At 38.5% G+C, this 27695-nt stretch overlaps 1 protein-coding gene across 2 annotated transcripts in view; it reads right to left on the reverse strand.

The window, feature by feature from the left end:
* Window positions 1–19836: 19836 nt before the first annotated feature.
* Window positions 19837–27695, reverse strand: part of IPO8 (importin 8) — a 71293-nt gene continuing 63434 nt past the window's right edge. For both annotated transcript variants that reach the window (XM_069491799.1, XM_069491800.1), the window contains 3 exons: window positions 26246–26449; window positions 23422–23538; window positions 19837–21878 (listed from right to left, as the gene is read on the reverse strand). In XM_069491799.1, the coding sequence (XP_069347900.1) occupies window positions 21781–21878; window positions 23422–23538; window positions 26246–26449 (419 nt within the window). In that variant the 3' untranslated portion in view covers window positions 19837–21780. The remainder of the gene's footprint in view (window positions 21879–23421; window positions 23539–26245; window positions 26450–27695) is intronic.

Consider the following 27695-nt stretch of genomic DNA (forward strand, 5'->3'; position numbering starts at 1 on the left):
TCTTAGTCCAATCAAATTTGTTTACACAGAGATGAAATCCTCCTCTCGCTGCTTGCCAGAAACAACGCAGAATCTTTATTCCAACAAAAACATCAGTGCTGCAAGCATCACCCAGCTCCTTAAAGAAGCTCCGAAATCTTTGATCTCAGGAACTCTTTTTTTTTTTTTTTTTTTTTTTTTGTTGAGACAGAGTCTCACTTTGTTGCCCAGGCTAGAGTGAGTGCCGTGGCGTCAGCTTAGCTCACAGCAACCTCAGACTCCTCGGCTTAAGCGATCCTACTGCCTCAGCCTCCCGAGTAGCTGGGACTACAGGCATGCGCCACTATGCCCGGCTAATTTTTTCTATATAGATTTTTAGTTGTCCATATAATTTCTTGCTATTTTTAGTAGAGACGAGGTCTCGCTCTTGCTCAGGCTGGTCTCGAACTCCTGACCTCGAGCGATCCACCCGCCTCGGCCTCCCAGAGTGCTAAGATTACAGGCGTGAGCCACCGCGCCCGGCCTCAGGAACTCTTTCATACCTCTTCCAGACTGATCTTATAAAAGTGCTACAGGACTTCTGGGGGAAAAAAAAATAGAAAATCTTAGTGGTTTAGTGATTATTTGCTAGGGAAGCTATAACAAAGCATTGCAAACTGAAAACAAACAAATTTATTATCTCACAGTTCTGGAGGCTGGAAGTCCAAGATCAAGGTCTTAACAGAGTGGGTTCCCTTCATGCCTCTCCTCTTCTGGTGCTTTCCAGGCGTTTGTGGCATTCTTTGGCTTGTAGATTCATCACCCCAACTCCACCCTTATGTTCACATGGCTTTCTCCCTGTGTGTCTGTCCTCAAATATGCCCTTTATATAAAGACACCAGTCCTGTTAGATTAGGATCCACCCCAAAAACTCATTTTCATTTCCCTGCCTCAGTGAAGACCCTATCTCCAAACAAGGTCACATTCTGAGGTATTTGGGGTTAGGACTTCAACATATGAATTGGAGGGGTAGCAAAATTCAACCCATAACAGTGACCTTGTGTTAGGCAAAGATTTCTCACAAACTATAGAAGAAGAAAATTGATAAATTGGACATTATCAAAACTAAACACTTCTGCTATTTGAAAAATATCATTAAGAAAATGAAAAGACAAATCAACTACAGGCCGGGTAAAAATGTTTCCAAACACACATTTGATAAAGACCTTGTATCTAGAATATATATATTTTTAAAAATTTACCCAGTGATTCAATCAAAAAATACAATTCCTACTGAGACAAACAACCCAGGAAAAAATGGGCAAGAGATGTGGATGCATCACCAAAGAAGTTACACAAATGGCCAACAGGCATGTGAAAAGATTCTCAAAATCATAACTGGTCAGGGAAATGTAAATTAAAACCACAAAATACTTCTGCATACCAATACAATGACAAATCAAAATGATTGACAATGCCAAGTGTTGGCAAGGCTATGGAGCAGCTGAAACTCTCACACACTTTGGAAAACAGTATGGCAATGTCTTGTAAAAGTAATCACACATCTACCGTACAACACACCAATCCAAATCCTAGGTATTTGCACAAGAGAAATAAAAACCGATGTTCACACAGAGACCTCTACGTGAATGTTCATAACAATTTTATTCATAGCAGCCCAACACTGGAAACAACCCAAATGCTCATCAACTGTAGACTGGATACAAATAATGATATGTTTGTACAATGGACTACTACTCAGCAATAAAATGAATGAATTTACTAATACATGCATGCAAAAGAATACATGCTCCACATTTCCATTTGTATCGCACTCTAGAAAAGGCAATACTCTAGGGGCAGCAAATAGGCCAGTGGTTGATAGGAGCTGGGGTTAGTGGAAGAGAATTGACTGAAAACAACATAGTGGAACTCTTTGGGGTGACAGACATTTCTGTGTCCTGGTTGTGATGATGGGTAGATGACCGTATGGTTTGCCAAAACTCATTGCACTATACACTTAAAAAGATAATTCATTTTATGTAAAATATTCCTCAATGTTTTTAAGGTGCTCCTGTATCTTTTCCTCCCTCCAGCATCTACAAGGATTTCCAGAAAGCATCATCCGGTGCTCAAGTCCCCCAGCACAGAGTCTTCAAGGATGGTCAGTATAGCTCACTCCTTTCAGCTCACCACTAGAGCCAGCTTCCCCGTAGAACGTCATACTCACCTGCTGGCTTTGTTATTCTCCACCCAGTCATTCTCTGGGATGACATAAAATGGTAAACACACGCGGAAGTCTTCCCAGCCCTTCTCCCTGCCAGGTAAATCAGGTTCTGATTCTGCTCACTGTTCAGTTCCTTCCCCTCCTCCCGCTCTGAGCATATTAAGCAAAACTCAGGTTCTTGGGAGGCAGAATTAGGAAAGGAGCTGAGGAATGAACAGCCTATTCTTGTGAGAATAGTGGTGAGATTAAAAAGGTACTTCCTTCCCAGGAGCCATTGAGTGAGGAAGGATCTCAGGCCTGGAGAGTGTGCAGAGCCCAGGGCGGAGCTGGGAGAGGGGGTGAGGGGTGGCTTAGGGGTGGGGGTCCTTCTGTGAGAAAAGGGTGACAGGCCCCATGAGTTGCCAGATGGCAGAGAATATGAGGAAAGGGGACTTTAGTAAGATCTGCCTCAGAGTTGCACATTTGATTTGTGTGTGATTTGAATTCCTGTTTGTACTATTCTTTGAATGTTGCCCCATCCCTCAATGAACCACAAGGATCATGATTTCAAGATGATCATAAATGCAACAAGCACTTATTAACACCTTCTGGGTATCCAATCTTACTGCGCAGCACAGGGGAGGCAAAATATATAAAATACGATATTAGAGACACTTGGTTAGCTACGAGATAAAACATAACATTTGTGCAGCCATTAACAATTTCCAAAATCTTATATGTTTGATACATTATGATTTTATCGAATCTGGAGGTAAGAACTCTGCAGGATAGGGAACAGGCCATATTTTTATCTAAACTAAACGATCTGAAAATGGCTGATGTTCAACTCAGCAACAAGAATCTGAACCTACATCTGGGGACTCCAACGTTTGTTCTCTGTGCAACTTCTCGCTCTCTCTGGTCTGGGAAGAAACATGGAACACAAGACAGAGACCCTGAAGGGGAGGCCCAGTTTCTAGTGTATAAGGTGGCTTTTCAGGCTTACAAGAGACATGCCTGGCTACCTTTAGTGCAAGGGTCTCTCACAAGGATTCAGGAGCACATAAAGTCACAAGTCATCATCTCCCTCTTGGCTAGACGGTCACTCTTGGTCTCAAAGCCTTGGCCTATCCCTTGGCAAACACTGGGTATACCTTGCATGTCTTCATGTCTTCTAGAATCCATATTTGTTATAAAGAAGATCAAATTGATCAATGTGTCACCATCCCACTTGGAGTTCCTATAAAGAGCACAGTTTTGCCCAGGACCCCACAAAGACATGCGGCCGCCCTCATTTTCTTTAGAAAAGGGCTGTGGGTGTGGGAGGCAGTGATGTGTTGGGAGGCAGTGGTGAGTGCAGAGGGGCTGTGACTTGGAGGAGATAATACAAGTAACCCTGCTATGGTGCCACTTAATCTCCTGAAATAATAAACATGCAGCCTTGTTATTTCCTTTGGTACAATATAAACCTACTACCTCATGTGCACTTACATTTTTGTCTTCAATCCTTTCGGGCACCATGGGATTTTTAGAGCACTTGTTTATAATGCCCCCCACTCCCCCACTATTCTCCACTTCATCCACACAGCTTTGAGAGTGAGTTGATCCAAATTCAGTAAGGGAGGAGAAACATCCATGCTATTATTTTTTAAATGACTCTGAACCCAATTCAAAGGCAGCACTCATATGCACGTATCACTTGGCATTAAGGGATTAGAAAGGTCCCTGAAAGAAACATTTTTAAAAACTGATACAAATTATCAGTGGGTTATATTATTTACTATATTTTTAAGTTTCATGAAAAAGCATAAACAATCTGATCTATAACTCAAGGTTTGAATGTTATAAGATTTAAAAATACATAATTTTTAAATTAATATAGTACAGACTAATGAAGAGTCATGCCTATTGTATTCAGAGGAATTTAATATCATTCAATTCTATAACACCATCATAAAAAAGGATTAGGAGTTCAACAGCTGCACATAAGTACAGCAATTACTGTTGTTGGGATTCAGGGTTCTATAAACAACCCTGTCACATTGGACTAAATCAAAGCATATAGAGAACAGTTGTTGATTCAATATAGGATTAAAAAAGGACTGTTGCCATTACATCACTCAGATCATAGATCTTAATCCCTATAATAAAGTCAACCGTTGCAGTGTTTGCAAAAGAAGAATGAGATCATAGGATTGACCTTTTTACCTAAGATGAAAGAATCCATCTGGAGAGATCACATTACAGCCCCAGCCCTTGCAGTCACTCTTGTGTCCCGTCTCAGCATTTCATGGTAGGCATTCCCATCTTGTCTGGGTGAGTTTATCAAGAGTTATTAAGACTAGACTTAGGGGCTGAGAATTAGTAGGCAACTACCTACATTATGATTTGGAGGATTCTGGAAAGGATCCCCTTCACCAAATATATGTCCTTTACTATCTATTAGGATATTTTTTGTTGCTGAAGAGGTCAATTGGTTCTTTTTCCAAAGCAGAAGACTTTTAGAGATGACGCCTGATATGTGATGAGATTCATAATCCAGTCATCTATGCCTTTTCTGTTAAAAATAAATACTGGCTAGATAGACAATATAACACATACAGCAAGATTTAAAAGAATTACATGATACCTCTGTAATTTAAAGTCTATCACTTGAAACTTGACTTACTCTCAGCTTACAAACCTAAAATGAAAATTTTCTGAGAATATTACAAGGCTCTGAAATTGCTTTATTCAAAAAACCATGTGTCTACTTTTATGTGATTATTTGTCTAACTAGAAAAAGATCACTTTTTTATCTGGTCCTAGTCATTAGCAAAGCATACTCTTCACTTGCATGTTTTGTTCCCTTTTGCAAAACTCCATAACCTTGTGTGTGTGTGTGTGTGTGTGTGTGTGTGTGTGTGTCTCTCTCATCTATCTCTTTTTAATCTCTGACTTCTTTCCCCAAGATTAATTGAAAAAAAATCACCAATAAGTTATGATACTCTTCTACTTGCTGATGGCCCTCTTAAGGGGCTTTCCCAATCCTACTCAAAATCCTGCTCAACTTAGACATGTGACCAAACTCCTATGACATCATCCTGGTCCCCCGTCCCCACCCCCTGCTTTGTGTGCACTGAAAAGAACAAAACAACGGCCACAACATTTGCTTTTATCTTGTCTTTCTTCTGGACACTGTAAATAGATTTTGAAAATATGCTAGCATTTATAACATGTTGTAGGACATTTGGTATAAATATAGGGGTAGCTTAATTATGAATATTCCCATGACTTCTCCTGAAAACCACAGGCAGCAATACAGAGGATTTTTCTGAAGACACAAATTCAATTTTATGAAACTAGAATACAATTTTTAAAAACTCACTAACTCTAAATTGAATAAAAGTGTTTTCAAAAGTAGCTGCATTCAGCAGAGCTCTTCAAGAGACAGAAAGGAGAATAATATTAATAGGCGATAAAGGAGAATACAGAGGGCCTTAGCAGTAACTGGCCTCAGAAATCACCAGCAAAAGTAATCTCCTAAAAGGAGAAGAACCTCACCCTGAGTGAGAACTGCTGTGGGCAACGCTGAGCTTAAATAGGTTTCAAGTCCAAAGGAAGAGAAAGAAAAAAGGTGGAAGGTGCCCAGGAGTATTCAGAATGGCAAATATCAAAAGCAGCAACAAAAATATGCCCTTTAAAAATGAAGAGATCACCTTTGTCAGATAGATATGGCATTGGGTGAAGGAACCAGGGGAGGGAAGAACTGGCTGTAAATACATCCTGAACCAGGTGAAGTTCAGAGGGGCATGGGAACTATAGCTACACAAAGGTGCCATATTTAGAGAAAAAGAGAAAAAAGGGCAGAAAAAGATTTGAAGTAATGACTGAAAACATACCACAGTTGATGAAAAATAGTCTATGCATCCAAGAAGCACAATCTCTAGGTAGGATAAACTCAAACAGATCCACACCTAGACACTCCATAATCAAACTGCCAAAGGACAAAGAGGAAATTTTGAATATATTTAATAGCAAGAGAGAAACAATTCATCACACAGGCTCTACGATAAGATTAACAGCTGACTTCTCATCCCAAACAATGGAAGCCAGAATGCAATGGGTTGACACATTCAAAGTGCTAAAGAAAAAAACAGTCAACTAAAAGTTACATATCCAGCAAGACTGTCCTTCAAAAATGCAGGTGAATTAAAGACATCCCCAAATAAACAAAGATTGGGAGAATTTGTCACTAGCATATTTGCCCCTACAGTAATTACTAAAGGAAGTCCTTCAGGCTGAAACGAAATTATACCAGACAGTAACTTGCATCAACATTAAGAAATAAAGAGCACCAGTTAAGTAATTACAGTTAGTTTCCTGTGTCTTCTATAACAAATTACCAAAACTTAGTGGCCTAAAACAATGCAACTTTATTACCTTACAGTTCTGAAGTTTGGAAGTCCAACACACATCTCACTGGGCTAAAATCAAAGTGTCAGCAGGCCTGCATTCTCTTCTAGCAGCTCTGGGGGAAAATCCACTTAGTTCCCTCTTCCACATTCTAGAAGCTACCTGCACTCCTTGATTCATGGTCCGCTTCTTCTATTTTCAAAGTCAGAAATGGTGGATTGAATCCTTCTCATATCATATCAGTCCTTCCTACTTTTCTGCCTCCCTCATCTACTTTTAAGAACACACTTCACTCACCTGGCTAATCCAGGATAATCTTCCTTATCTTAAAGTTAGCTGATGAACAGCCTTAATTCCATGTGGAATCTCAATTCCTCTTTGTCATGTAACCTAACATTATCACAGGTTTCAAAGATTAGGACATGGATATCTTTGAGGGGCCATTACTTTGCCTGCGATATATAGGTAAACATATAATAAAAGACCCCATAAATGTATTTTTTTACTTCTTCCTCCTAATTGACTTAAAAGACAGCTACATAAAACTATACTAATACAGCTATATTGATGTACTTACATAAAGAGGTAATTAATATGACAGTATTGGTACAAGGTGGGGGGAGGAAAGGGAACTATTGAAGCAAAATGTGTATATACAATTGGAGTTTGGTATTACTCCAGATTTCTTTATATTAAGATGCATATTGTAATCCCCAAAGTGACCACTAAGAAAATAACTCAAAAAATATAGTAAAAAGAAACCATAAAGGAATTAAAATGGCATGCTAGAATACATATATTTAACATAAAAGTAGACAATAAAGAAAAGACAAAAAAAGACATAAGATATATAAGGAAAACAGTTCTTCACTTTACCAACAGAGGAGGTAATCCTTGCTCCTACTCACTCACACTTCCCCAATCACTTGCTAGTAGCTGGTTCAGGGAAGTTCAGTGCATTCAAATATGAATTACAAAAATAAATAATATCCATAAAAAATTCTATACAGTAGGAAAAATGTGGGAGAGCACAGCAAAACTTTCCTATAAAAAATTTCATGAGGCCGGGCGCGGTGGCTCATGCCTGTAATCCTAGCACTCTGGGAGGCTGAGGCAGGAGTATCGTTTGAGCTCAGGAGTTCGAGACCAGCCTGAGCAAGAGTGAGACCCCGTCTCTACTAAAAATAGAAAGAAATTATATGGACAGCTAAAAATATATATAGAAAAATTAGCCGGGCATGGTGGTGCATGCCTATAGTCCCAGCTACTCGGGAGGCTGAGGCAGGAAGATCGCTTGAGCGCAGGAGTTTGAGGTTGCTGTGAGCTAGGCTGATGCCATGGCACTCTAACCTGGGCAACAGAGTGACACTCTGTCTCAAAAAAAAAAATTTTTTTTCATGAGAAAGACATGTCACAGAGCAGATAAAAATCATATTCCAATAAAATCATAATTATGAAGGAAGATGGCAAAGCAGAACTAGAAGAACTGAGAGAAGGAAGGAAGAGACGGCAGATGGTGATGGTATGGTAGATACCAGGAAGAAGATAAAGCGGAACTGGCAGGACTCAGAAAAGAAAGCAAAACGATAAACAAATATAAAGAATAAGTTATTACAAAGCATGAAAGAAAATAGATATTATAGAAAGCACAGTAAGAGATGGACAGGAATGAAATGGGAACAGCATGCAAAATGAAACCAAAATAGAGAAAGAGATCATAGGAATGAGAGACAAAATCATAAGACACAGCACACAGGCAAAGGATATCCTACATATGTACAAATAATAGAATGTAAAAGAAGAAACTTTTTTAAAAATAGTGCAATACAACATATATTTGAAAATATAATTATAGGAAATATTCTTGAAATATAAGGAGATTTAAGTCTACCTATTGAACAGGTACACTGTGTGTCAGGGACAGTTGGCCCAGCAACAACAACACTTAGGCACGTCTTAGTAAAGTCACAATCTTTAAAGATGAAGAAAATCATTTGGAAATCCAAGCAAAATGATTATGTCACTTACGGAAAAAAAAGCAAGTAAATCAGAATGACATTAGATTACTCAAATGCCAGAAGATAGTTTAAACACTTACACACTTACAATATACTCAAAGTAATAAATAAGAACCAGCCAAGTTTTACTTCTAATACAAAGCCTACAGACCATAGCTTTATTTAGTTTTGGCCTCAGATGTATAAAATTAGATTAATAAGAATTCTTAGTTCATGACATATTTTCATTCTTAGTCCTTATGTATGGATGCATATATACTTAGTTAACCTAAGAGAAATTTGTTAAATTATTTTATTAAAAGAAATCATATTAAATAATATCATAAATACCCATGAAACCAACATGAGAACTAGAATAACTTTCATCTTTCTGTGCTCCACTCCCAGCCACTCTATCTGCCTTCCCCTACCAGAGGTCATCACCATTCTGACATGTTTGTTCATTATTCCCTCACACATATTTAGTATTATCATATATATGTACTCATAAATAGAAACTGCATAGTTGTAGTTGTTTTCAACTTTATACAAAAAGCATCACATAGCATGTAATCTTCTGAGACTTTATTTTGTCAAATAATAAGACCTCATCAAATGTAAGATCCAGAATTGCTTTATATAAGACTAAGAAAAAAAATCTTCTAATGAAACAATGACCTGCCGTCCATTGTAAAACACATCAAAATTTTATAGATGCTAAAAAGAGAAAGATGAACATTAATAAAATACAGCACATTGCTAAGATTCATCTGTCATGTTGGGGGTGACTGTTATTTTGACTGATGTGTAAAATTCAATTTGAGGTCTATACCTTGATTCACTTGTCCATTTGCTGATGGGTATTCAGTTTTTGCTCTCATAAACAGTGCTGTTAGGAACCTTCCTGTATGTGACTCCTGTTACGCCTGTGCAAGAGTTTTTCTTGGTAAGAAGGAAATTCCTGCATAACGAATGTTTAAGTTTTAAGTTGTTGCAAATCTGTTTTCCAGTGGTTGTCCCAACTGGCACTCTTGGCAGCAACGGAGCTCTTGATCACATTCCTTTCAACAGTTACTACTATAGAATTGCTTGGAACATTCAAGAATTCAGGGAATGCTGTTCATGTGAATTCTTATTTCACATGAAGGAAGCTACTAGAGGAAAATCTGTAACCAATCAAGGGATGACTGGGGAAATCTTAACAAAAAGACTTTTCGTGGGCAAATATGTCTGTTTGTATATAAGAGAAAAACAAAGGGGAAAATAAGGGTGACAGAATAGAATGAAAGTGATATAAGATCTGATAACTTTAAAAAAATGAAACTTTTTTAAAAAACCAAAAATGAGAGACAGAAAAGCAGACGAAAAGAGTAAGCCCACTGATTGCTTCATCTGTAATACCTGGAAACCAAGAGATATTTAAAGTTGAAAAGTCAAGTTTTATTTTTTTTTAATGTTTTTTATTTCAGCATATTATGGGGGTACCAATATTTAGGTTACATATATTGACCTTGCCCCACCCAAGTCAGAGCTTCAAGCATGTCCATTCCCCAGACAGTGCGCACCGCACCCATTAGGTGTGTATATACCCATCCCCTTCTCCCCACTCCCATCTGCCCAACACCCAAGGAATGTTATCACTATATGTGCACTTAATTGTTGATCAGTTAATACCAATTTGATGGTGAGTACATGTGGTGCTTGTTTTTTCATTCTTCGGGTACTTCACTTAGGAGAATGGGCTCCAGCTCTATTCAGGATAATATAAGAGGTGCTAGATCGCCATTGTATTTTGTGGCTGAATAGAACTCCATGGTATACATGTACCACATTTTATTAATCCACTCATGGATTGATGGGCACTTGGGTTGTTTCCACATCTTTGCAATTGTGAATTGTGCTGCTATAAACATTCTAGTGCAAATGTCTTTTTTACAGAATGTCTTTTGTTCTTTTGGGTAGATGCCCAGTAATGGGATTGCTGGATCAAATGGTAGATCTACTTGTAGCTCTTTGAGATATCTCCATATTACTTTACACAGAGGTTGTACTAGTTTGCAGTCCCATCAGCAATGTATGAGTGTTCCTATCTCTCCACATCCATGTGAACATTTATTGTTTTGGGACTTTTTGAAAAAGGCCATTCTCACTGGAGATAAGTGATATCTCATTGTGGTTTATGATTTGCATTTCCTTGATGATTAGAGATGTTGAGAATTTTTTCATATGTTTGTTGGCCATTAGTCTATCTTCTTTTGAAAAGTTTCTGTTCATGTCCTTTGTCCACTTTTTGATAGGGTTGTTTGATTTTTTTCTTGCTGTTTTTTTGAGTTCTATATAGATTCTAGTTATCAGCCATTTATCAGATGTGTAACATGCAAATATTTTCTCCCATTCTGTAGGCTGTCTGTTTGCTCTGGTGATAGTTTCCTTGGCTGTGTAGAAGCTTTTTAATTTAATCAGGAAGAAGACCCCAAACGCAATCACAGCAACAACAACAATAAATAAAAGTCAAGTTTTAGAAGTATAGCATACTTAGCAATATAAAAGTAAACACTAAAAAAAGACAATACTATCGAAGAAAATTATATGATTGAGGGGAAGGGGTGAAGGAGGAAAAATAGAATATAAGCTAATTTTAATATTGCTTATATTAGGAAAATTAGATATAATTCTAAAGAAAGAATAAAAATAGTAAAGGTATAATTATGTAGCCACTAGAACAAAAAGCAAGAGACCACATAGAAGAGATTTTTAAAATTTTATAGTATATAATACTATAGAACTAAGATTAATCATACCAATAAATTTAAATAAGTTCAATTTATTTAGTAAAAGAAAAAGACTGATTTTCAGATTAAATCACAAATCTAGGTCATAAACCCAGGTCCTGTGCTATACACAAGAGTCACCTTGACACATTAGGCATTTAAAAATTTGTTAAGAGGGTAGATCTCATGTTAAATGTTCTTACAAAAAGCACCAAAAAAAAAAAAAAAAAAAGGCACAATGAACCTGAGGTGATAGATATGTCTATTACCTTGATCATGGTAATTGTTTCATGGGTGTATGCATACGTTCAAACTCATCAAATTATATTTAAATATGTGCATTTTTTATATCAAGTATACCTCCATAAAGCTGTTTTTCTAAAGAGGCATCTTGAAAACAAAATTATTCCAAAAAGTTAAAAGTAAAAAGATGAACAAAAACATACCAGGAAAATGCAGAACAAAAAGAAAGTGATGGTTGCAATATAATACGAAAGGAAGCAGAATTCAGGCCAAAAAAGCAGTAAAAAAGACAACTTATAATGCTAATGAATACAAACCAAAATGAAGATGTAACAGTTATAAATATCTCTATCCTAAACAATGTAGCAGCAGAACAGAAGTCATAGGAGGCACAGGAAGAAATAGATGAGAACAGTAGTAGGAGACTTCATTTCTCTCAGCCCAAGTCAGATCAAATGGACAAAAGTGAGAACACACCTAAAAAGACAAACACTAAATAAAATATATTTCTGTTTCTGGATATGATGGAATTCATAGCAGGAAAATGTTCCCACTGAGAACAACTACAAAATCTAGATACATTTTTAAAAATTATATTTGCTAAAGCATCAGAGAGCTGTAAAAGCAAACAGTACTAGAGGGACTAAAATCCGAGGTACCAAGCAGAGAAAACCTTGCACAAATGAGCTGAGAATCTGCAGCTGCCTTCTCCAGGAGACATTTGCCAATTCTGGGAATAGGCTGGAGCTGATGGAGCTGGTCTTGGTCCAGGCAGAGGATCTCTTCTGGGGAGACAGAGAAACTAACAGAGCTTTGGGCGGTCATTCAAGGCTGGAATGACAAAATTAGAAATCTATTTGTAGCTGGTCTCCCCTCTCAAGGCATTCAGCTAATTCCAAAAATGGCTATAGTGGGAGACTAAAGAGCTAAGCTGCAAACCTCTGAAAAATAGGACAGAAATGCCCACAGTCCATTGGTACTGAGGAAACAAAGACCTACTCATCTTTTAACTAAAAACCCTGGAGGGCCATGCCCTAGGTAGAGGGGCACACATAAAGTGGACTAACTCTTTCCAAAACTGCACTTTAACCTCAACTCAGTCCTTGATTGTATTTAAATGAGTTCCCCCTTTATTCAACTCTAATTTCTTAGCAAAGAAAAATTTGAACTTTCTCTATTCAGTGGCATCTTCAACAGGAGCCTCTATTTTTTTAACACGATTTCCAGCATTGAATCAAAAATTACTAGCATGCAAAGAACTATACAACTAATAATCTAGAGAAACAAACAACATATTAAAGGGCTTGTGAAGGAGGTCTATGCAGAGTTTTCCCTAAATATGTCTTAGAAATAGGGGCAGAGGAAGCAGCCAAGTGTTTGGCAGTTTGGCAGAGTTCCCCCCACCCAACCCCAAACTCTAGCATTGCAGACCACCTACAGTGCTGGCCACTCTCAGTTTCTCACCTCTCAGGGATAAGGCCCACTTTGCCCTTCTAAATTCCTTCTTTCCTCATAGCATAGCAGAAAAGAGGAAAAAAAACATATTCATAATAGGAAATGATAAAAGTTTAGGGACAAAAAAAGCCTAATCCAAAATCCCATTAAATGGCCACCCCCACCCCAGTCAGCAGTTTCCCAGGCAACTAGTTTCAATTTTTTGACTTTCCTTTGTTCATCCAGGAGACATCTAAGTACGCTGTTTTTCAGCTCCTTTATGATTGTGGTTTCCTAAAATTTTTATAGCGTGCCCTGAGGTACAGCTGCACTACTTTTAGGAACCAAGCTCTCTTTGAAGAATACAGTATTGTTATAAATACAAAACAAGTTGTTTTTAAAATTAAGTATAAGATAATTTCTACATAACTTTTCCATTTTCCTCTCTCCCTGGTTTTTATTTTAAATTACAAGTTAAGGAAAAAACTAAGAATGAAGACAATCTTCCTTTTATAAAATGTCACACTCACAATTATGAGGGTATAAGTCACCGGGAAAGCCAGGTCTCCCTCTGCAAATCCTTATTCTACAGATAAAGAAAATCCTATCAAGCCAGTGGCAAAATCAGGAACTAACATGCAGAAACTCAGATTTCCTAAAAATTACCTTTCTCTTGCTGAATAGCTTTGGCTAATAATTAAGAGTAATATCTAACAATAATATTAAAAATAAAGAGTCTATAAAACAGAATCATTGAGTTACTGCTTAACCTTCTGAATAAAGAATGTAGATTTGTTTCTGGTTAGCACTAAGACAGTTGGCTTAATTTCCAAAACAAAAAAATATCATTTTACCTTTCCCTCTTTGATTTTGATTTTCATAAAAATCAAAGCATAGAAACCGGCTGTTTTCCAAGAGTCTTAGTTCACAAAGTCCATCTGCAATTTTAGAAACAAAAATAAAAACAACCAAATGATTGGTATACTCAAGTTGTTTTCTTGAACTGCTATCAAATTGATAGTAGCCTTTACCGTCCAAAGCAATACACCCTTTTAATACTTTATGTCTAAAATACTAAAATAAAATTTAAAAATTCAAGTCATCCTACAGCAGCTCTAATAGCTTGCTCATCATGAACAAGCTTCCATACTTTTTCTTTCCACCTCATTTTAAGTTTATAGGTAGGGTGTGTTAACAAATGGATAATTAAGTCAACTTCATTTTCTGCCCTTCAGGGCTGTAAGAATGATCTCTTCTTGGCTATGTTCTATGTTACTGAGAAGAGCGGTGGGAAATCAACAAGTCGGAAAATAACAAGTACTGACCACAAGTGCTAACAATAAGTCACACCTACTGTGTGCGCCACACAAAGCAGGGGACTGGGGCAGGGGTGGGACAAGTAGAGGTACAACGGAAAAAGATATACATCTCAAAGTCGTCACCGTGCCATCTCTGGCATCAGTTTCAGCACCATGATCACCCTTCCACCCCACACACAAGCACACAACAAAGCCTTTGGAACTGTGCAGGTTGGGTGAATTTTTCACTGGGAAGATTTGACTGTGTTCCCAGCTTTCCCAATGAGGGCAACATGTTTTATACCATTAATCACTTTGTTCCTACATCTACTCTTCTCCCTCCATCTGTTTTTTTTTTTTATATATCAAATAGTCAAAATAGAGTGAACCAGATTAAGAATCATTCCATCTCTAAAACTCTAGTAGATATTTAATGAGCTTAGCACTTACAGCTATGTTTCTAATAAAAACTAAATTATTAGAGTGAAATAAAGAAGCATATAAAGAAAAACTAAGAAAAAAAAAAGAAAAACTAGAAATTGGAGTGTAAAATAAATGAGAATGACAAAGTACAAAAACTTGCCAAAAATGATATCAATGACCTTTAAAAGGCATGTGGGCATATAAGTCCTCTTTTTAAAGGCAAGAAACAATATATCAAGAGTTAGAAATTCTAGAATGTTTTAGAGAGTATCAGGAAATGTGGGTAGGCAAAAATACTCTTTGAAATGCTGGGGATAAGCAAAGTCACCCTATCTCTGTCCAGTGTTAGTAACTGAACGAAGGTGGCCCTGGGGTGAAGGCAAATAGCTTGATAGCCTCTCCTCTGTTGCCAGTGTGCATGGCCAAGGCAGGAGCTGGCCACGGCCCAACTCACTTCCATATTCTTACATGGTGATTTTGAGTCATTCTTCCTCCTCCATTTCTGGTGACTTCTGTACATTTCTACAGCTTTGAAAAGAGGGAATTATACAAAGGTACATTAACTCCATTTTTAGGACATTCTCCCTCATGTTTTTAAACTCCATACTTAAACTTTGCTTTAAAAGGGTCATAATATCCTGAGGACCACATTTACAATGCTCTAGAAAGCACGCAGTGGAAAATAGATCCACTATACAGAAATGCACTTTACATTATTTAAAAAACCTCTCTCTTTAATGAGGGTATACTGTTAATCACAGTTAGTACAACTGGACCATGTTTGATTTCGTCCCACTGCAAAATCTCTTAGAGGTTCTGTCAAATCTGATCGGCAGCACAATCCATGACTCTAATTTAGTGGTTCTCTATACGGCAGAATAAAATTGACAGTGTCACCATAGCCAAGTGACAGCTCAACAAAAGATGTGGGGGGCCAAAAGCCTGTGTTATTACGTTACGCGAGCGATTCTGTTCGTGTTTAGACCCCACAATTCACTGTAAACCAAATATCTCTAAAAATCGGATTTCCAAGTTGAACAGAAACATGAGATGGTAAAAATAGAACCCAAAGGCAGAGAGGCACGCCCAGGCTTGTGAGTGCTCTCGAATAATTCTGAGAAACAGCTTTGCAGCAGTGCCAGTTTGTCATGCACTTTACACTGATGTATTGAAGAACTATCCCAACTGCAGGGGTTAGGAGATGATCCGCTAAGTCACAGACACAGCCATTACTACAAATGAGCACATTCAAAAGTATAACTCAAGATAATGTCTGAAAACATGAAAAATTAATTCACCCATGGCTGCAAATAAGGTTTTATGGTCATGTAAATATGACCTATAAATTAGATCATGCCTTTTCATTTGTAGAAAGTTTTACATATTAAAAAAATGAAGGCTGCTAAAAATAAAAACAAATAATAGTCCCAGAGAACAAAGGCCTAACATCTGTAAACATACGCAAACTGAGTCTAAGCTACAGATTGTCCTGTTTTTAGGTATAGCTTAGTTTGAAAGTAGACAATTGAGACCATTTTTAGGAAAATTCAGGTATTATATTCACTCTCCGTTTTTAGCCTATCATAGAATCTTGATATGGAGGAATTTTGGAGATTGCCTAGTTCTGCCTCAAATCACATGTCCACACATTGCCTTTCCAGTGTTCTTGTTTGGGCAATGTCTGACTGTTTTGCTAGCAATACAGGGTATGTTGTCCTTACTCATACTGCAAAGCGTAGGAGAGAGTATGTAATCCTAGTTTAGAAGACAGATAGGATTTCTGATAACACAAATAATCCATCCTGTAGTCCTCAAATAAACAGAAGGCTTTTAAAGGCTTCTCCTGCCTCACTTGTCAAAATGATTAATCAGTGTCTTCACACTCATACTGGAAAACATAGTTTATCCTTTGTCTTCTGTTCAATTTCTCTTTTTAATAACCTTTGTCTCATTCTCTTCATCGTGCCTTTCCCCCAATATTTCTCACAGATTTCTACATTTTCACAAAGTACTAGAGAAAATATTTATTGGAACTTTCTGAGCTTTGTGCTATATTTTACACAAAATCACTGCTCTTTAAAATGGAATACGTTTATCTTTAAGCAGGTCACTTTCAAAGGTAAATGGTAAATAAATAGCAACAAGAGTCAGAAGTGATGTCAGAAAGCATGTGGACTTTTATTTGCCAACAGACTTCTACCTTAAGAAACAGGGAAAAGTTAAAAGTAGCTTCCTTGAAATCAGAAAGTTGTTTTCCATGTGCTGATTGAAGCCTCAGACCCCAGGATGATTTCTGTACCCACAGGATGGATGATTTTAGCAGACAGTGAAATCTGTCTTCCCACGTTCCTCAGAAAGATATCTCTTATCAAGAGGTAGTCTGTCTTCAAACTATACTACAAGGCTATAGTAACCAAAATAGCATGGTATTGGCACAAAAACAGAGACAGACCAATGGAACAGAACAGAGAACCAATATATAAAACCATCACATACAGTCAACTGATCTTTGACAAAGCAGACAACGTACACTGGGGAAAAGAAACCCTATTTAATAAATGGTGCTGGGAAAATTGGCTAGCTACAGGCAGAAGGTTGAAACAGGATCTATATCTCTCACCACTCACAAAAATTAATTCAAGATAGATAAAAGACTTGAATGTAAGGCATGCACCATAAGAATTCTAGAAGAAAATGTTGGAAAAACTCTTCTAGAATCAGCCTAGGCAAAGAATTTATGAAGAAGACTCCAATGGCAATCACAGCAACAACAAAAATTAATGAGAATTTATTACATTAAAAAGCTTCCGCACAGCTAAAGAAATAATCAACAGAGCAAACAGACAACCTACAGAATGGGAGAAAATATTCGCAAGCTATGTAACTGATAAAGGGCTAATACACAGAATCTACAAAGAACTCAAGCAAATCAGCAAGAAACAAACCCCCCCCCATTAAAAAGTGGACAAAAGACATGAACTTTTCCAAAGATGATAGACAAATGGCCAATAAACATATGAAAAAATGCTCAGCCACGGATGGTGGCTCACGTCTGTAATCCTAGCACTCTGGGAGGCCGAGGCGGGAGGATTGCTTAAGGTCAGGAGCTCGAGACCACCCTAAGTAAGAGTGAGACCCCCATCTCTACTAAAAATAGAAAAATTAGCCAGGCATGATGACGTGCGCCTGTAGTCCCCGCTACTCAGGAGGCTGAGGCAGGAGAATCGCTTGAGCCCAAGAATTTGAGTTTGCTGTGACCTAGGCTGATGCCACGGCACTCTCGCCCAGGTGACACAGTGAGACTATCTAAAAAAAAAAAAAAAAAAAAAATGCTCAACATCACTAATTATCAGGAAAATGCAAATTAAAACCACAATGAGATCACCTTACCCAGTTAAAATGGCATTTATTAGAAAGTCCAAAAACAACAGATGCTGGCCTGGATGCAGAGAGAAAGAAACACTTACACACTGTTGGTGGGACTGCAAATTAGTACCACCTCTGTGGAAAACAGTATGGCAATTCCTCAAAGAACTAAAAGTTGACCTACCATTTCATCCAGCAATGTCACTATTGGGTATTTACCCAAACGAAAAGAAGTCATTTTATCAAAAAGACACTTGTACTCAAATGTTTATTGCAGCACAATTCACAATTGCAAAGATGTGGAATGAATCAATCCAAGCACCCATCAATTCATGAGTGGATTAACAAAATGTGGTGTATGTATACTGTGGAATACTATTCCGGCATGAAGAAGGATGAATTAAGGCCTTTCGCAGCAATCTGGGTGGAACTGGAGACCATTATCCTAAGTATTTAAAGAATGGAAAAACACACACGGCATATACTTGCTATTAAATTGAAACTAACCAACGAGCACACACGGCATAGACAGAAGTAAAACTCAATGGAAATCAAGCAGCAGGGAGGGAGTGGGGAGGGATGGGCGAAAACCTACCTAACAGTTACAATGAACACTATATGGGTGATGGGCACACTTGTAGCCCTGACTCAAGCATTACAAAATCGATACATGTAACCAAAACATTTTTACCCTTGTAATATTTTGAAATAAAAATAAAAATTAAAAATACATTCACCTACTGATGGGCATGTGAGTTAAGTTTCTGGCTATTAAGAATAAAGTTGCTATGAATATTCATGTACAAAAAAGCTTATAGAATAACGATATAAAGGAAAATATTTTTGTACAGCTGTACAATGATTAAGCTAAGTGAGTCAAAATGTTAAAAGTTTATAAAGTAAAAAAGTTACAATAAGCTATAGTTTATTAAAGAAAAAGATTTTTATACACAGTGTAGCCTAACTGAACAGTATTTATGCAGTTTGCAATAGCGTAGTGTCCTAGACCTTCACATTCCCTCCCCACGGACTCACCCACAGCAGCTCCCAGTCCTGTACGCTCCATCATGTTAGGTGCCCTATACAGATGTACCATTTTTTACTTTTTATACTGTATTTTTACTGCACCTTTTTTATGTTTAGATATGTTCTGATACACAAATACTTACCATTGTGTTATAATTGCCTACACCATTCAGTACAGTTAACATGCTGTACAGGTTTATAGCCTAGGAGCAATAGGCTATACCATACAGCCTAGGTGTGCAGTGGGCTATCCCATCTAGGTTCATGTATGTACACTCATGACATTTGTATGATGATATTGCCTAAAAAAGGCATTTCTCAAAATGTATCTCTGTTAAGCAACACATGACTATATTGAGAATCAGAAGGCCAGCATTTACCAGTTCAGTTTTGACCACTCCTAATTTGATAGTAGCCCATCAGAAAATGGCTCCATTTTAGTGACTTGTCCCTTTCCTCCAAGGTCCTGAAATGGACCTTTCAGAGCCCTGTCACTCTTGTTGGACACCCTGGTTTGAGATGGGCTCTGGCTCCTACCATTCTCCCCATGCTTTAGCTGTTCCTGAGGAGACCTTGTTACCCTCCCAGGCCAATGGTCACCTTGCTTCAGGTCCCCAGAAATCAGGAAAACATACTGATGGGTTTTAGCACCTGCCCAAGGCACCTTCCTATTTCAGAAAACATTTCACACAAGAAGACTTCAGAATCCTGGGAATCAGTCCGCATTTTATTTTACAGTACATTCGTGTAAGTTCCTGCATTTCCAAAGTAACCAGGTCACATTCAGGTTAGCGCTGCTGGTAACAAAATCATACAACTACCCTGGCTTCAAAAACAAGATAGGGTGATGCACATTAATACTTCTTTCCCTTTAATACTGTAGAAGACAAACATCACAAAATAAAATCTCTAAAATCAGATGCCTTTTACAATCCAGTGTGAAGGCATACTATTTACGTTAAAATTAATATGAGGAGAATAAAAAGAGTTTCAAAGCTCTCTAAAATTTCCCCCAGTGCCATCTTTCTCTTCTGACTGTCGTTGGCACATTCAGCTTCAATGCCTTGTGAAGGGAAGGACAGAGGAAAGCAGGGGGTCATTTAGCTCCAAAACTCATCGTTTTTCAGGCTACTTCTGTAAAAATTACTTAATCTAAAAGTCTAAAAAGAGTTAATACATGAATAGGGAGGGCAATATATGAAGCCCCTGAAAAAAATTCCTCCAGTCACTGATGGGAAATTTAAGCTGTGAATTTCTGAATTTTCCATTTCACAAAAATGAAAAGTTGTATCACATCCAGTAATATGTTAAATTCTGAAGATACATTTTCATTCCACTGAACGAAAACACTGTGATCCATGTTCTGGTCTTGAACCAGTTCAGAAAAACAATTGTGATGTCCATCTGCAACATTGTCTATAGGCTATCTTACATCATAACCCATCTAAGAGTGCAGCTGAACCAAGCCTTGGAAAAAATTTTCTTCTTCTTTAACATGGAGTCTGCACAACCTTTCAAAAACTTCAGTTGTCAAACTGAGCTATAAATAAAGACTAGAACAAATTAGGCAGGAGAAAATTCAAATGTGTGAGAAAGCAAAAAGTTAGATTTGTTTGGGTCTTTTTGCTAGATTAAAAAAATCATTATAAAATGCTTTGGACCCTGGTCCAACATAGCTGGAATGATAAGTTATTGAAAATGCAAGCCCCCATATCAAGAAAGACAGTGTGCCTATGTAGCACCTTTCTCCTAGAAGTTCAATGTGCTTTAGGTATAACTATGAATTAACTGTATAGTTAAGTATGTGATTCAGAATATATTCAGACTTACTGTTGACTCCAGTGACTAAAGAGCCCCTGCCACTTGTTGCCAAGAAACTGTTGGCAGGACCACTCGTAACTTACAAGGTTATGAGTGAAACTGATATGCGTATTTCTTGACCCCAAAAGAAATACCACCCCTTTCAAGGCAGAAAAATATGATGGAAGAAGGAATAAGACACTTCTTAAGAAAGCCACAAAACATCTTATAAAAAACCAGAGCCAGTGCATGTTTCACAACCCCTGACGCAGGCTCCCGGCAGCAGGGTGAGCAAAGGGAGCAGTGATGTTTTTGAAACCAGAGTGACTCGCAGCTAACTGCCTAACAGTAAATTCACAGAGTAAAATGCAGAGTAAGTTGACATATAACCAAGGTTTACATTATATCTAGAAATATGTTTTATGCTTTAAAAAAAATTGCAATGCACTCCAAAAAAATTTTTCTGATAATTCATGTACAACAGAAGGCACTGTTATCCGCATAAATCCATTGATTCTGCATGGCAAAAACCTGAGACGTGCAAGTCGATCCAATCCTCTAAAACCACCTTGGGCACCCAGCCTTTGAAGCGTATGGTTTGTCCTCTTCAATCTGATGATTCTGTTTTTCTTTCATTTCATACGTTACAGTAGCTGTTTATTAATAAAATATCTAGATTTCCGAGTGAGAAAGGTCAAAGGGGAAAGGGAGAGTGGAGAAAAGTGCTGCCTGATGCCAGATGGGAACTAGCACAGCAGGAGGGCCCTGAAAAGCAGCCCCTCGTTTCTCCCCCTCTTGACCCTCACGCTCCCCTTGTGAAATAAAATGTGGCCATGATCTCTGGTCGGCTGACGTCCCCTCCTTCAGTTGTTGCTGGGCACAGTCCCAAAGTTAAATGCAGAGAGGATGCCTTTGTTTTCAAATGTGAAGCCTCCCTGTTGTTCAATCTTCTTCTTTGCCTCTAGCATTTTCCAAAAGAAAGGAGTTGCAGGAGAGAGGGGAAAAAAGAGTATTTAAGGTGACAAGGTTGGAGATAATGTCAAAGGTGCCAAATTCTTTATATACTTAGAAATCTGAAGGAATGTGACTTGTGGTAATACTTACTCTGCCAAATTGAATGTCAGCGTTTAATAGACCCCAACTATCAAGGAAAAACTTTGCAAAAAAATGAATGAAATGAAAACCAGTCTCAAAGTTGTATTCGACTAGCTTCACAGTCTCTATTGCTGAAAGGGCACCCAGATTTCTCACATTAGGAGGGACAATCTGTGCGTAGAACTGAAAATCTAAGTCCATGCAGAAGAACCAGAGTTCTAAACTGTAGATGCCTAGTGCATGATGTTTCCCACTAAATTTTTTTTTTTTTTTTTTTTTTTTGAGACAGAGTGTCACTCTGTTGCCCGGGCTAGAGTGAGTGCTGTGGCGTCAGCCTAGCTCACAGCAACTTCCAACTCCTGAGCTCAAGCGATTCTCCTGCCTCAGTTTCCCAAGTAGCTGAGTCTACACGCGTGAGCCACCATGCCCGGCTAATTTTTTGTTTCTATTTTTAGTAGAGACTGGGTCTCCCTCTTGCTCAGGCTGGTCTCGAACTCCTGACCTCAAGCAATCCAGCCGCCTCAGCCTCCCAGAGTGCTAGGATTACAGGCGTGAGCCACCGCACCCAGCCCTACTAAAATATTTTTGTAACTACAAAATCTTTTCCATTAATAATCTAAAGTGGCCATAATAATCAACATAAAATAATTTCTCCAGTTTAAAAACTGAAAATCAACAAGAATCAATAACACATAAAGCCCAACAAATTGGAATGGAGAGCATTTAATTTCTAGGAACACGACCTCCTCACAAGAACTCATTATGTCCCTTTGGTCCACCTGTGGCTGAGATGTTTACGTGGGTGATCTAGCTAATTAAGTCTTCCTCAGTAAGAGGCATCCCAACCCTCACTTTGTACCTTTGCCTCCAAAATACAATAAGGATGTGAATGAGAACACCACTAATAGACATGTGTCAATGCATAGGTTTTTGCAGAGCTAAGACATCACGATTAAAAAGAATAATCAGGCCAGTCACAGTGGCTCAGGCCTGTAATCCCAGCATTTTGTGAGGCCAAGGCAAGAGGATGACCGGAGGCCAGGAGTTCAAGACCAGCCTAGGCAACATAGCAAGACCCCATCTCTACAAAAAAATCTTAAAAATTGTCCAGGTATGGTGGCATGTGCCTGTAGTCCTAGCTATTTGGGGCGCTGAGGCAGGAAGATCACCTGAGCCAGGAGTTCAAGACTGCAGTGAGCTATGATCGCACCACTGCCTGAGCAACAGTGGAGATGCGGTGTCTTAAGGAAAAAAATAATAATAATCCTACAACAATGACAATTCCTTATTATCTTGAAGGCTGTTCTCTAACAATTTTAAAAGCAGTATTTAGACAACCCTAGCTCATCAAGCAAGAATGACTGTTGGCACTGACACATGCGTCCAATCGGGAGGTGACTCCAGCTGACCTGCCACTGTCCTGCGGTGCTCTGCCAGTGTGTACACCTCCTGCAGTGCGCTCCTCTGGTCTTCGCTGAGTGGAGCCATCAGCAACTGGTACCAGGCAGCATCCCGACTTTGCACAGCTGTTGCATTTTGGGGGCAAAAAGGGGGAGGAAGAAAAGATAAGATAGTACAGTGACCATTATTATTTCAGAGAACTGGTAACATGATCAAATTACGATGAAATTATCACAGACAGTAAGAAACAAAGAGTACAGTACTGTAATGAACACAAGATAATCCAACAGAGGATTACCTCTGAGCACCCACTCAGCACCCAACTACATGTGGTGTCAAAGGAAGGTTAGGACATGGTGAATCTCTGCCTAGTTCTCTGCCTCCTTCACTGTCTTCTCTCTATGGATGTTCTCTAAAATCTGGGTCTTGGTAAACACCTCTACTCACTTATAACCATTTTCCTCTTGAATTTTCATACTACTTGCAGCTTCAGCATTGCTCCTACACCAAGGACTCAAATCTATACATTTAGGCAAAACCTTCCCCTAAGCCTACTGAACTGCTCCATTTGAATACTGCACCTCAAACAGCACAACTATTACAAAACCAAATTTGACATTTTCCTCCCAAGCCCTCTTTATCTCATGTTCCTCACCAGTTTATTAGTCCCCCAGTCAACCACTGTAAATCCTTAACATCTTTGACCATGCCCCCCTCTCCACACCCAAACTGTTGCTTTTTTTTTTTTTTTTTCCAGACAGGGTGTCGCTCTATTGCTCAGGCCCAATGACACTTCATTGCAACCTCAAACTCCCAGGCTCAAGCAATCCTCCTGCCTTATCCTCCCAAGTAGCTGGGACTACAGGTGCATGCCACCATGCCTGGCTAATTTTTTGTTGTTGTTCAGATGGGGTCTTGCCATGTTGCCCAGGCTGGTCTTGAACTCACAGCCTCAAGCAAGCAATCCTCCTGCCTCCTCCTCCCAAAGTGCTGGAATTACAAACATAAGCCACCATGTCCGTCCCCTCTGCTTCTTTATATCTTTCACCTATATGCTCCTTTCCATCAAATGCCACCCTCCGACTCCAGGTCCCTCAATAAAGGGATCAATCTCATGCTTGGTTCCTGCATCTCGCCGCCTTCAGCTCTTTCTGCATCACCTGGTAGCTTCCCTGATGTGAACCACCACATCCCCAAGGTCGCCCTCGCACGGAACAAGTTTCAACACTATTCCAGGGGGAAATGGGATAAAGACCTCCTCAGTCTAGAATTCAAGGTTACTACAATCCAGTCCGACTTGATACCTTCATAGAGACTTTGGGTAGTGGACCCTACATGCTGGTCCCAAGCTGGTTGCCTAACGTTGACTTGAGCGTTTTTAAAATACATTTCCTGAGATAGCACCCAAGATCTAAAAGCTTCCTTGGTGACTGTGACACACACCCATGTCCAGGAACAACTGCCTAAGAGCACACTCTCCATATGCTCATATTTTCTCCACATTTTAGAATATCATTCCCTATGCTCTCTGCGTCTAATTCCTGCTAAATTTCAATAAAAACATGAGGGTGTTTTTTTCATCATTAATGGTATTTGTAGCGACACTAAATAGTACCAATGTACTAGTATTGCCTTGTTAATAACAATATTTTCTACACAAGAATGTTTACTTTAATATTGCTTATAATAGCAAAAAATTGGAAATAATTTTAAACATCCAACAGTTGAAATAAATTATGGTATCACTGTAGAAATACCATCTAACCAGCCAGGCACAGTGGCTCACGCCTGTAATCCTAGCACTCTGGGAGGCCGAGGTGGGTGGATCGTTTGAGCTCAGGAGTTCGAGACCAGCCTGAGCAAGAGCAAGACCCCGTCTCTACTAAAAAAAATAGAAAGAAATTATCTAGACAACTAAAAATACATAGAAAACATTAGCCAGGCATGGTGGCGCATGCCCATAGTCCCAGCTACCCAGGAGGCTGAGGCAGGAGGATCGCTTGAGCCCAGGGGTTTGAGGTTGCTGTGAACTAGGCTGATGCCACAGCACACTAGCCCAGGCAACAGAGTGAGACTCTGTCTCAAAAAAAAAAAAAAAGAAAGAAAGAAATACTATCTAACCATAAAACAAATAATCTACATTAATGGGATTCTGAATAATTTCTTTTGTTAATAATTTCCTAAATATTTTCATTGGCTTTTTATTTATTTTTATTCTGTAAATTTTCCATTTACATCTCCCATTTTTATACTGGGTTACTGGTCCTATCCATTTGTAGATGGCCTTTGTACCCTGTGTACATTGAACCTGTAATAGTGTACGTAGCAAATATTTTCTCCCAATCATTTATGAGTCCTTTAACTGTATTTATAGCTTCCCTTGCTGTACGAAATTGGCAAACTGCTTATATAACAGAAAGTCACACCAGCAGCTCCTTCCCACAGGGACTGTGAATTACTAATAAGTTTGTGGCCACAATTTTTAAGCAACATATGCCTGAAGTTTTTCATTCTTTTCTGTAAAAATGCTTGTCCATTCATACCTAAAATATATGCAGATATTCTTGCCCAAAATTGCTTTTGTGAGGATAATCTATAAGCTCACCCTGCTACTTTACAATGATGAAGGTTGCTAGGATTGGGTGATAGGTTTGTATTATTTTAATCGCTCTCATTTCATATATGCTTGAGGATTTCTACAACAAAGAACAAATAAAATTTAAAAAAAGAATCTAGACCAATTTGGGGCAGATCCCAAAACAACTTCTAACAGGAAGAAATGAAGAAAGAATTTAGGAAAAATATATGAAGATTCAGAACATAAAGACATACTTAGCAGAGCTTGTGTAAAAAACTGATATTCATCCACACTACTGTCAAGGTCAAGCGGAGTGCTGAATCCCTCAAGGGCAGTTTCTTCCAATATTTCTTCATCCCAGTCATCATCGTCTTCCTCCTCATCTTCACCTCTTCCATTATTTGACTGCATTGCTTGGGCATTTACATTCGTCTCCTCTTCATCACTCGAAATCTCCTCTGTGAATCCGTTCATGTTTTAAAAGGAATCAAAACACATAAGGACAAAATATAAAATTTCATTAAAAAAAGGTTATAAAATAACATTCTGGAAATGGAAAAACTATCACATAATTTTACCTAAAATTATAAATTAACCTTATCTTTCCTGTAATTTGCTAAATTGAGAATGACTTTATCCTCCTCACTGAAAAGCCTCTCTAAATCTGTCATCTGACTGAACAGTACTACTGCTACGCTATGGCTGCCCCATGTTCGTTAATGTAAGAATACTATTTAATTAAAGATGCCAAAATTAATTTTTTTCCTTTTTAGAGACAAGGTCTTGTTCCATTGCCCAGGCTGGAGTACAGTGGCCCAATCATAGCTCACCAAAGCCTCAAACTCCTGGGCTCAAGTGATCCTCCTGCCTCAGCCTCTCAAGTACCTAGGACTACAGGTACTCGCCGCCACACCCAGCTCATTTTTTTTTTTGTTTTTGGTAGAGATGGGGGTCTTGCTATGTTGCTCAGGCTGGTCTCAGACTCCTGGCCTCAGGCAATCCTCCTGCCTTGGTCTCCCATGCTGGGATTATAGGTATGAGCCAATGCACTTGGCTCTTCTCTTTAAAAAAAAAAAAGGGGGAAGGGAGACATAAAATGATTGTGCAGCCAGTGCATGTGTTTTAAACAACAGTGACCTCCCATTGAGAATTCAGGTCTCTTAATTAACTAAGTTGTTTATGAACTGCTTGCAAATGCCAAAATGATTTCATTTCTGCTAATAGAAATAGTAAAAATATAGATCCAACAATCCCACTTCTGGGTATTTATCCAAAAGAGTATGTGGAACAGATATCTGCACTCCCATATTCACTGCTGCACTATTCACAATAGTCAAGTTATGATGAAATCAACCTAGTATCCATTAACAAATGAATGGATGAAGAAAATGTGGTGTATATACACAATGGAATACTATTTGGACTTAAAGAAGAAAATTGTCATGTGCCACATGGATGAACTTGGAGGCCATTATGCTAAGTGAAATAAGCCAGGCATGGAAAGACAAATATCACATGTTCTCATTATATGTGGAACCTAAAACAATCAAACTCATAGAAGTAGAAAGTAGAATGGTGGTTACCAGTGGCTAGAGGGTGGGTGGGAATGGGGAGATGTTGGCCAAAGGGTACAAACTCTCAGACAGGAGGAATAAGGGTTTTTTGTTTTGGTTTTTTGAGATCTATTGTCAGTATGGTGAATAT

The sequence above is a fragment of the Eulemur rufifrons genome, chromosome 16, assembly GCF_041146395.1.
Source record: "Eulemur rufifrons isolate Redbay chromosome 16, OSU_ERuf_1, whole genome shotgun sequence".
NCBI lineage: Eukaryota > Metazoa > Chordata > Mammalia > Primates > Lemuridae > Eulemur > Eulemur rufifrons.